The sequence below is a fragment of the Anopheles funestus genome, chromosome 3RL, assembly GCF_943734845.2.
Source record: "Anopheles funestus chromosome 3RL, idAnoFuneDA-416_04, whole genome shotgun sequence".
Lineage (NCBI taxonomy): Eukaryota > Metazoa > Arthropoda > Insecta > Diptera > Culicidae > Anopheles > Anopheles funestus.
The window spans coordinates 26,771,591-26,783,632 of NC_064599.1; the positions used below are offsets into that span (position 1 = coordinate 26,771,591).

The 12,042-nt window shown below is 41.9% G+C and overlaps 1 protein-coding gene across 11 annotated transcripts in view; it reads right to left on the minus strand.

Moving 5' to 3' along the window:
* Positions 1–2,094: 2,094 nt before the first annotated feature.
* LOC125770414 (SLIT-ROBO Rho GTPase-activating protein 1-like) overlaps positions 2,095–12,042 on the minus strand; it is a 30,355-nt gene continuing 20,407 nt past the window's right edge. For all 11 annotated transcript variants that reach the window (XM_049439943.1, XM_049439945.1, XM_049439948.1 and 8 more), the window contains 12 exons: positions 11,737–11,920; positions 11,500–11,665; positions 11,078–11,428; positions 10,502–10,990; positions 10,164–10,431; positions 9,866–10,078; positions 9,686–9,791; positions 9,372–9,596; positions 9,113–9,284; positions 8,953–9,032; positions 8,259–8,874; positions 2,095–5,971 (listed from right to left, as the gene is read on the minus strand). In XM_049439943.1, the coding sequence (XP_049295900.1) occupies positions 4,700–5,971; positions 8,259–8,874; positions 8,953–9,032; positions 9,113–9,284; positions 9,372–9,596; positions 9,686–9,791; positions 9,866–10,078; positions 10,164–10,431; positions 10,502–10,990; positions 11,078–11,428; positions 11,500–11,665; positions 11,737–11,920 (4,142 nt within the window). In that variant the 3' untranslated portion in view covers positions 2,095–4,699. The remainder of the gene's footprint in view (positions 5,972–8,258; positions 8,875–8,952; positions 9,033–9,112; positions 9,285–9,371; positions 9,597–9,685; positions 9,792–9,865; positions 10,079–10,163; positions 10,432–10,501; positions 10,991–11,077; positions 11,429–11,499; positions 11,666–11,736; positions 11,921–12,042) is intronic.

A 12,042-nucleotide genomic window follows, 5' to 3' on the forward strand; every position in this document is an offset into this window, starting at 1 on the left:
GCTGGTAGACACAGATTCACTCAATTCCACCTTACCCATCAGTGAGACACTTTCAGTAGTTGTCTCTGAGGTGACGAGCAAAGATGATGTTGTAGAAGAGGACGTAGATGCGGTCCCGTTCTTGCCACTTTCAACAGCTGCCGGCGTTGTGGACACTGGTGTGGTAGAACTTGCTGTAGAGGTGGTCACATTAGAGGAGAATACTGAATCCGTTCCGTTCTTCACACTGGTAGAATTACTGGTCGATGGTTGCTTTGCACCAAAAATGGAATCCCACAGGTGAGCGAAAAATCCTCCTGTTTCGGTTTCACTCGATACGGAGGGAACAGTCGTTGCCAGGACGACCAACACGCCTACCAACAACCAGAGTGACGTTAGCTTTCTTTGATTCATCTCTGCTTAACACGCTTGCTAACACGTCTTGCGTAGTAGATCCGTTATCAAATTACGATCTTCCTTCACCGACAGTCGAAAAGCAACTGAAATTAATGTTACCACATCGACACCGGTTTAAGCTTTCGGTGGATCCCAATGGACGTGTTGTTTGCTACCTATTTGACACGATCATTAGCAAACGGGTGCTACTTTCGGGGAGGAAATCATCGTCTGACTAATAGAAGGCAAGGACACTAAACTGGTCACGTACAGTGTATACCGAAATATATTTCGGTAATCAGCATCAACACACTGTTCTACCTTATCCACGACATGATGAGTCAATAGAAATTATCAACTTGATATGGATGATGAGCTCATCTCAGTTTTTTTACTTGTTATATCCGTATTATCTGCTTTAAATAATAATCCTCACGCGAATATGCTGCTCAGTGTAAGTTTACTTTATTTTGCACATGTTTTAAGATCGATGCCTTTAAAATCCCAACATCTTACAATGTACTACGCTTGTGTTGTTGTGGGTAGTACATCATCGTTGTCCTTCTGATTTGTCTTATTTCCATCTGCCCCGTACTGTTCGTACGTTGAGTTCCAATCTTGATCCTCGGTTTCCAACGATGTTTCACTTACTGCTGGAATGTCGGTTGTATCGGACCGATTTGCGATCGCATCCGTATGCCTTGAGTTTTCTTCCGAATTAAACAAGGTATCAAACAATTGCTGGAAGAAACCATCCTTCAGTGAGTTGCCTGAGACGCTACCCGGGTAAAGTATGCTGATCAGAGCAAATGCACAGACAATTTTGCCTATTGGGCACACCATACTAGCACCGTATATTGTCGAGTTCTATCGTACGGATGACTGACAGCGATCACTGCGCAGCATGTACACTAAACGTAGAAAACCTCCCCGGGAAGGTCCGATCGCGTATGATGTGAATCAATCTTACAAATAAATGAATGTGTACGCAAACAATTGAGCGGTAACTTTCTTTGAACATGGAACTTACCTTATTTTTGTGATGCACAGCAGAGCTTCGTTCCTCATAATGTCTAACAAGAAATTTTCTCTTTGACAATGACCCTTATCTGCACAAGAAACGATTTTGCAGATCGGTTAAAAATTCAAAGTAGAAAGACGCATTTACAGGCGGATTTCTTATTAAGCCAATTTGCACGGTGATTTTTCATCGATTCATCGGTTAGCACACATGTCATTGCTAATTAAAGCTCCTAGTATATGTCGAGATCAACGCCACTTAGGGCATAACTTCCGTACATCAGGTGCCGCCATTTCCAAGAGTCAACACGCGAGGTATCTCGAATGAATTGTATAGTGGAAGAGGTATTGAAATATTCTTGAAGTTCTAGTAGAATCAATCGCGAAAGGCTCGATTGTGATGCTCAAAAGTGTCACAAATCACAGGACGTCACCAGGTCTAAACTCTGTCTGGAAATAGATTAGTGCCCTTGTCCTAGTCAGCACAACTTGAAGAAAAATATAATTGGTACTGTACGGTAACATTACTTCAGTTTTATCTTTCGAAATTTCAGGGTAAAGCATTAATCTGCTAGGTAAACCTGGAACGACCACAACATCTATCTTTTGCACACAATGACGCACACACTAATCAATTCCAATTAGTCCAATTATCTCAATTAACGACCACGATGAAACTCTTTGCAACTCTTTTCAGGCTATGGTTTTTCATTAGTTTCACATTTATTCTGTATATACTTGATGCGTCGTCATCATGCATCAGGCGTATGTATAATAATCTGTAGAAGTATGTATATTGTTTTATACTTCACGTTCCCCCCGGGTTCCCTCCTTCTCGCGTTGCGCAACAATCCACACTTATCCTCCAACGCATATGCTCAAACAAAGTATTACCCCATTCGCTTTTAAGCGATGATTTTGCAGCCAACAGTTACTGGAAATGTTTTTAAAACGCTGGAAAAGAACTGATTTGTTGTATGACCTTTCACGCAACGATGATCTCACAATGTGGGGTTTGGTCACAAACGGTTTGGTGGTGCATGATTTTGAACCATTTTGTCACTCTTTCCTAATCGGGTTTGAATTAACGCCATCGGGGCTCATATGCTTTGCTGTTGTGTTGCCAATCAAACAAACCTCCACTGTAGAACAAAACGCTGTTCGGTTTACTTCTAAGTGGTTGGTGTACTAGTTTTAACCTCAAATTACATCTTTTCGATGGTAACGAAATTCCGATCGTGCTCGATCACACACACACCCCTACTATGGAACGGAAGTATCTCACCAGTAAGGTATTGCTGTTACTTTTTCCTGCTGCATGTCTGTCTACATTCCCCCCGTTTCGGGGTTTTCACCTTTCACTCGAACGACACATATAGGGAAGATAGGAAGATTAGAGCATTAATGGTTTAGATTTCCTCTTTTTTGGTTACTGTTACTGACGTTTACTGTTTTACCATTCGTTTACTATGTTTGTAATTACTGAGTGTGCTTAGAAATGGTATTTGCAATAATAATAGCCTGGTATAATAACGTTTCTACACCGTTTCTGTTTATGCTTCGGTTTCTGTTTTTGTGTTGCGACAAGTTATTTAGCTTTAAATGGATCCTTGCTGTAGTAGGTTATGTAACTTGGTGATGATAAAATGGTTACACACAATGAGACAGTAATGCAACTGTTACATTTTGCCAGTATGTGGATATAATACGTGTACCTTACAACTGCTACAACATTCCATACGGCGAGTGTAACGTAGACAAGGTGTAAGAAAAGGTTGAACATTTTACAAAACAATAAACAAACGTTACTTACGAGTGTGTGGCGTACACGTGCGTGACACACACCCACACACCAACTCAAAAGCAACTCAATATTTAGAAATTAAGCTTCGTTTTGTAATTCAAAACACTGCTGCACCATATCGTTGCATTTTGTGCTTTACTACCACCACCACCATCAGTCGTATAGCGTTCGGTTAAGGTTTTGCAGCAGTTATTACTTAATTTTTCACCTACATTTACTAATTACTAGCTTTTTTTTTTATTTCCCTGTCTCTGTGTTTTGTTTTGCGCCAAATCCTTTATGAGCTCCTATGTGTTATTTGTAAATCGAAACATCATGATTGCTACTGCTATAAACTACACTGGTTATATCTCGTTTCGTGTACTTTGTATTCGTTACGCTTGGTTTCTCTCTCTCTCTCTCTTTCTCTTCTCCTACACAAACACACTATCTCTTCAATTTAATGGTTTGTTCTGCTATCCTGTTTCAAATAGGTCGAAAAGCTTTGCCATTAATTCATGCTTGAGCGAGGTGCACGGATACTAGCTTGCCTAGAGCGCCACTAAAAGGTGTCGAATTATCCAAATACCGGTACCATTAAAACACAGTCCGACTTAAAATACCCGAAGGGAAGGAAAAACACAACCCATCTTGCTAAGTAATACCATTCCTGATTTAAAACAGAAAGAAGAAGTAAAATTCATTAATTTCGTTGTTCGCAATAAAAAAAAGTGATAATGCAAATGAAAGCAGCTATAAAAAAAGGCACCACACCATTACTGGTATATACCGCTATAGTGTCGCTATAATGTACTCTTCCTTAATTCCCTGTTCATCACGCGATCAGCTCGTTTTGACCAGTTATTGTATCTGCTAACCATCTACTAACCATCACACTACTACATGGAGAGTTGTGGTGCGGTATACGCACCACAGTGTCCTTTCCTACCACTCTTTCTTTCGCTCCTTCTTTACGAGTATTGTGTATTGTACCGCATCCAGTCTTAATTATTAAAATCATTTTCTTTTAGCATTGTATATATTCGAAATATTGGTGTTTTCCTCGATCCACATTCTTACGTGCGCCCCTGTTCAAATCCGCAAATCTGACCACTTGCTCACACACCCAATCACATCCACACACACTTTACATGGGTCCGTATCCCTTACGTGGTCAGCCTTCATCAATATCCGCTTTTAAGCTTGTTTGCTTGTTTTGTTTGTTTTGTGCGAAAGTCTATTACGGTTATTGTAACGTGCAGGAAGATTGTAAACTTTGCACCAATTTACGACTCGTCATTTGCCCTATGTATATAGTATACCCCCTTGTGCTCATCGAGTCAAACGTACTAAAGTCAGATGACAAACAAGACAGACTGTGTCTGCCATTGCGCGTATGGTCATTTGGTGTATCGTGGACATAGAGGAAACGGATACGCCGATCGTCTGTGCCACTTAGGGTTTTTCAGTTCTCGTCGCTTACATGTTAAAAGTGTTTGAGCGAGAGAACAGTAGCCACTTCTAGTCCGCATTACGGCGCTGCATTTCGGGCGTTTGCGGTGGTAGCACCTGCGGTTTTTTCAATATTTGGGGCTTTACCTTCACCTGTGGTTTGAACGAGCTTAGGCTCTTGGCCTGTTGTTCCTGTGCCATCGAAGAAACGCTCGCCGCCGACGTACCTTCAGTTGATTTGATCAAACACCCACCGGTTAAATGTAGGTCCGCAAATTGGGACACAAATTTCTGCGTGTTGCGTACGGGAATTGGACTCTTGCTGAGCTCTTTCCCAGTTACAGAAGTTGTCGCCATCAACAGACCACCATCACTCGAAGCCGAGACGACGTCCGATTCTTCGTCAGTTACCGTACTCGGTGTGCTACTGCCCGCCGGTGATGCAGACAATACAACGGGTGTTGAACTGCCCGATACCCTTTTGGATTCCTCTTCCCTAGCAGCAACTGGTGCTGCTACTGCTATTGCAGCTGTACAATCTTCAATTTTGGTTGGAACTTCCACGGCCATCGGTATCGGTGTGGTAGCGCATTTAATACTGATTTCTTGTGGTTTTACCTCCGCTTTCGGTTTATCCGTCGCTGTTCCACCTTTCACATCCAGCTTAACCTCTTTCTTCATCGTGTTATTCTCGTACACCGGAGATTCGTTCGAAAATCGTTCATTCTTCTTCAACGTGCACTGGTTCTGTGCTGCGAAACGTTCCGCCGACGTCATGTCCTCCAGTTCCGTGTCGAGCGATTCTCGTGACGCATGTGCCGTCTCCTTGTTGATCGCGGATGGTGGCAGATCCATCACCAAGTCCGGTGCAATTCGGTTACGGCTAAGAATGCGTGACGTGGTCAAATTCTGGTAAGAGCTTTGTGCGGCACGCTTTTGCCATAGGTCACGATTTTGCTGAAACACATTTAATGTGGCCGATCCACTACCGGCCGCCAGTGACAGTTTGTTCTCCGACAGGCTGAAGCTCTTCGAGTGATACTTCCGCATCGGTCTGGACTGATCGGACTGGTCGTCCGTTGCTTTCACCACAGATTCACCATCCAAAGCCATCGTTTTGCCGGTGGTTAGTGTCGACTCGCTGCGACGGTTTAGTCCCAGTGTCGATTTACTGTGCTCCGGTGGTTCACCCATACCGCCGAGCCGTGGCCGTATTTCCACATTGTCCGATTCTTCATCGTTGCTGTTGCTGCTCGTACCACTATCGGCTGCTGGCGATTTCTCGCGATTCATGGTAATTTTGGTCGGTTCGGCATAGATCGGTTCCGATGGTTTGGATGTCTACAAAAGGGGAGTACAAAAAAAAGAGTTTTATTCACGTTGAACTGTATTGTGAAGCATTAGCTGGTGAAAACAAGCAATTTATATTGTGTAGAACAAATTATTAAGCAATCTTGGCGGGATGGATTGGTGAAGGGTTAATGAAGCTTGTATTAAAATGCATACAAAAAGCGCAAACAAAGATACTACTTAAAGCGAAATGTTCAGAACCTTTCCAGAAGATGTAATAACTTTAATCAGTTGTGCTTTGATAATGATTAATGCTTTTGTAAAGCTGTCAGTCAGTTCATCCATACAAAAGGGCAAATTTAGGAAATGGTAATAAAGATTGTAATTATTATTTTTTTTGCACTTGTGTGACTTAAGCCTAACGCCTTTCACCCTGACATGCATGGTCATCTGTAAACGTGACTCTGTATCAATGTTTGTTACATTAACTTATTATTTATGTACTTGCTTAAGTTATACAAAGCGTTTCATATCGTCGTGGAAACCAATTGAAAGGCACATTATTTTTCTACCCTTTTCATTAAAATTTTACCATACACTAAATGGTTAGTAAGCGTGGTGAATGGATAAAGGCAATCCCATTATTTCTACAGAATGTGCTAACATATCAGTAACAACCGATCTAAATGGGTAAACAGTTTTTAAGGTATGTAAACATACGCTCACCTCTCGCTCATTCAAAAGCCTGGGAACGGTGGACATTACTCGGTGGCATAATGAAAACTATAAAACGATTCACAAAAGTAACGTAACGCAGCAAAACCAATACACGCTTACGGATATTTGACGTACAATGAAGTTGGTAAGTATAAAACAATAAAGATTTCAAACAAATAAAACAGTAGCAAAACGAACCACAACAGCACTGTGCTAAAGCGCAAACACTGCTCTCTAACGATTATGATAAAAATCAGATACAAACTTCACTGTTGTAGAGTGTGGACACTTCGCAAGATGGTCTTATGTTTATTCTTCGTAGCTTCTTAACTTTAACTGCCGGATTTCTTCTTCTTATCTGCTCTTTAATTAGCTTTAGTAACTAGTGCGTTTCATCATATGTAATATGATTCCGTGATAATAAGCTGCCTTTCACGCTTGTTAATACACAGTCTTCGTCACTCTGCATTGCAAATAATGGCGAATGGAAAGTTTTCTTTTGTATATTTTTCCATCGACAGCATCATCCGTTCAGAAATTTGGACCAAACATTACAAAAATAATAGCACACAAAATGTGCTTTCTGTGCTGTAGGCTGCATTGTCCGCTAAACCTAACTAATGTTAGTGTACTATATTTAATATATTTTTAAAATCTAATCCGTTTTCCGAAATGAAAAACAGTTTCGCGGGACTAATAACTTTACACCATTTTGTTGTTTTGTACACGACTCGTTGTTTTTGTTTTTTCAAATTGTTTCGATGCTTATTGTACAACTAACCTGTCCCGTGGTATACTACTACTGTCTGAATTTGATGCAAAAAAGACAGATGGTAAAGGTCTAACACCAACAGCAAACAAGAGAGCGACAGGAAAAAAAAGTGTTGCATGAGTACAAATAGGCAACTACGGCGCAATACGACTACAAAACGAGATATTAACTCTCGTCGTAAACTAACACATACACAAAAGTTTTAACTAAAAACGTACTAAAGTAACACGGACACATTCACATGCAATTTGAAAGACGACTGCCCTTGGCTAGATTTATAGTCATGTAATCTCTTAACCTAACGCAATGAAAGAAAGTAGTACCAATCACTACCGACACAGAAAACAGTTGTATTCGCATGGTAGTAGATTCACAACGTAGCGCATAGAACATACAAAAGCTGATAAACGAAAAGTTTTCATTTTAGAGAACCATCTTGAAACACGTGGAACATCAATCCATCTACGATTGTTTTGTGGGCTTCAATTGGAAAAAAAAATCAAATCGTTCCTGTTTGTTTTTACGTTTAGGAAATTTTGCTCAAAGCTGAAAAAATGAGGATAAGTAGAGCTAGACTACGATTGTTGATATTTTTAATATGTCTGTCTAGTTCCATTGGGATAGAGCTTTTGATCGGCGAAGAGCACACAACGTTGAGAAAACACAAAAGACATGACAACGCATGACAAAAAAAGCAGTAAACAAACAAACGATAACAAGCAAGGACGGCTTTACGGTTTCGAGGAGCACGAAAACATTCATAGGGTATGGGGTAAATGAACTTGAAATATAGCAAAACGAAATACAGAGAAAGAATGTTTTATAGCATTATACGGTTGTCTCCAGTACCTCGTATGTGAAGAGAGCCATATCTTCGACGAACTCGAACGAGTTTTCGAACGAATGTGGTTCATCGTGGTAGCTGTACGGTGATGCTTTCAAGTGATCCACACTATCGTAGTGGATGTAATCGGTATCCTTCAGCTCACTGCCCAGCTTCTCGCCAATCACCGGTGGCACATGATGGGCGGATGGCAACGGTGGTTGATGCGTCACTATAGCAATCGCTGGCTGCTGTTGCGTCTGTTGCGACTGTGACGCTGTCGAGTGGTGCACGGCCGAAGCCACCTGGGAGGCGTGCTGAATTGTTTGATACTGTGGATGGCCGGGTGATGCCAGTGATGTTTGTATTAATCCAGCCACCGTTCCAGCAGCTCCACTGCCACTAGATGTACCAACGCCAGCACCACCGACAGCACTGTGTCCACTGGCGGATGCCGTTGCGGCACTAATGGTAGACGCAGTGTAATCGCTGCCACACGTAATGTTGGACAATGTGTTGGAATTTTGCGTACAAATCGATAGCTGACTGTTGAGCGAAATGTTTCCACTGGGGCGACGCTTGCGGACGGATTCTTCTGAACTGGAAGATTTCAAATGTTCACTTTTATCGCGATCTTCATCCCTAAAAGAAGCAATTGAAAGTTTTTTTATATATGCAGGCCTGATTGGATGTTGTGGCCAATCAGCAGTAAATACTTACTTGATTTTTAGCGATATGTACTTATCTGGAATGAGTCCAGTTTTACCGTTCACTGCACCTCGCCACCAATCGTTGGAAACCTGTTTCAAATAGAAAGCATGTGATTTTTTAATAAAAAAAAAACCCTTTGTACGTTGCTATGAAATCGAACTGTACAGACCTGATTATACAATATCACAGTGTCCCCCTTTCGTAACGATAGTTCTCTCTCGGATCTTGCATTAAAATCAAACTGAACAATCGCTTCGAATGTGTCCGATTCATCCTCCGATGGATATACTTCCGAATCCGGATCTTCCGACACTTGTTCCGTGGGAGAGTCTCCAACATCACTGGAATGCAACATACAACAACAATAATTGTAAAGGGCATATAATTTCAGCAGATTAATAATCGTATCATAGCATAACCATACTTACATATCTTCAAAGGTTTCGGAAGTGATGAACTTTTCGTACTGCATTCCGCCAAGATCCTTCGGGAAGAGTTCGGCATGATGGACGATGATGTTCTTAATCAGCTCATTTACTTGATTTTGATACTGCACTTGGTCCTTATCTTCCGGCGCTGGCATTAATGTGGGACCGAAGCATATTGCCAGATTGTATGCATCCATCATATTTTCGTCCGAATATTCCGAAAGGCTGCAAGTGTACAAATAATCAGTTTTAACCTTTTCCTTTCTGAACCTTTTCTGCTGCATGCGACGGAACGCACTCATCACGCTACTTACTGGTTCAAAAAGGCAAAGAGATACCGTATAACCACCACAACCGATTTGGGTAGGCTTTGGAAGAATTTGCGTATGCCAGATACAATATCGTGCTTGGAGTCGAGTTCTAAAAGGAAGATTCCTTTCCTATTAATAAAAAAGATTCCATCCAACGATTCACTGCGTCAGCGCGCTACTTACGTGCGAGTTGTACAAAATGGTCGAAGTAAATTAAAGGAAACAATGGTTCGCGCAGTTCCCGTAAATAGAGTTTCAACACACCCGCAACCGAGTTGATGTCGGATGCGTCGGTCATTTCGGCCAGTGGATCATCGCCACGTTCAAACGCTTCTTTAAAGTTACTTATTTCTACTTGAGATCCTGAAACTCGGAATATGCCCTGGTGATGCAATCCTAAGGAAAGGAATGAAACAAAATTAATCAAACCAACTACTCCCAGCTTTGGTGCGCATCGTTTGCAACGTTGGATGGAACTTACCATAAAGATTGATAACTCTTATGCAACTTCGAACAATTAGTGGAATTTCTTCGCCCGACACTTCCAGATACTCCTCGAGTGAACCACCGAAAAGTTTGGGCCGGCCCGATTTGTTCATGCGCCCGATTCGCTTCCGCTTCGGTACGTTCGATTTCGTCAGAGTGTCTGTTTTGATGGCTGAATCTTTCGCTAAAGCATTGCGCAGATATTCCGCTTTCGAATCCAACCGTGCTATTCGCGATGTTGCGAGAATGTATTCGCGAATTTTCTGTTTTAAAGGCAACCAAACGAATCAATTAGCAATTAAAAGTTTGTAGTTTCACAATGTCTTAACTTACCGTTATGTAGAATTCTTCGATTTCGTTCTTATCGGAACGTAATTTTACGGATGTATTTTCGGGCTTCTGAAACGCGACAGCACCATCACCGAACGCGCTAGTGCAATCGTAATCCTTCGTGTTGAGTATGTCCAGCAGATTAATTTCTGCCGTTTCGAGAGTTTTCCAAATTTCTTCCGACTCCATGCGCAAGTTGTTGACGCGCTGCTCCAGCTGCATTAGCCGAGATTCCATCTCTTGATGCAGTGCCTTCTGTAGCTCCGGCTCCACATCTTCATCCTGGCCCTGAAACTCCAAACGCTTCGGAATCATGAAAGCGGCACTATGTTGCTCAAGGAACTTTTGCTTATCCGCCCGACTGTCCATAGAGTTGACGATGTGTGACAGTGTTTCAGCATTATGTAGCACCGCCCGGCAACGGCCCTGATCCGCGGAAACATGCATCAGCAGGGCGCGCGATACGACCGAATGAAAACCAAGATCCATGCACTGCAATCGTTACGAAACACACACAAAACGTTGGCACACTTTTGTTCGGCTACGTACACGGCAAAAACACGGCAAGATAATACTTACATCAATTAAATCACTCAAATCTTCGACGAAATATTTGTGAATCGTCGTGTTGGACGCTTCCAGGCAGAGCTGATATTCGTTCTTCGCCTTCAGCGCCTTCAGTCTTGCGTCGGTGTATTTGTTCTTTCGCTTCAGCACCTCCTTCTCGATCAGGCGATACTTTTTGCTGCGGTCCAGCTTTTCCTTGGGCACACTCTGCTGCAGCTTCATCCGTTGGTTCTCCGCTAGTCGTAGCTTTTTTTCCGCTTCCTTTGCCTCCGTCTGCAGCGTGTGGTATGTTTTCATGTTTGTGTGAAGTTCTTGTAAAATCCGTAATATTTCTACGTGCGTTTCAAATCCAATTTCACGACACTGGAATTCAAGAAAGGAAAGTCCTGTAATACTTCCTGTAGGAATTTCTAAACGGGAAAATCTTCCAATACCTTTCTGTATATACGTTGAACGTCGTCCCATACTGTCTGCAAACGGGCTACGAGATGTGTCGAGTAAATTTCGGACATGGCCGCATGGTCTCTGGATAGTGATTTGGTTTGATTGACCAGCTGCTGCCAGCACGAGTAGGAAGAGAACATTGGCCATTGCTCGCGTCTATAATAGAAGAAGAAAAAATTACATATTTGCCGTAAACTCAACTGAAAGAAGCATTAAAATATTCTCACTTTTGACGCTGCTCTTTGTGCCGAAGCTGTAAGCTTTTAGCCAGCTTGTCCAAGCTTTTGCTGTAGTCTAGTTCCACTTCGCCGCGTCGTCGGAAGAAATCCTGAAGTTCTTGTACAAGCGCTATCTGTGCTTCCATGCGAACATCCAGAAATTTGAGCTGTTCGTTTAGCTGTTGTCTTATATCTATAAATGAAATAAAGAAATTTATGTTAATATAATTGTACTTCAGCAATAAATACGCAGTGTAAAGTAGGACAAAATAAACCGCTTCAAATAACTCTATTATCATGGAAACACAAAAACAG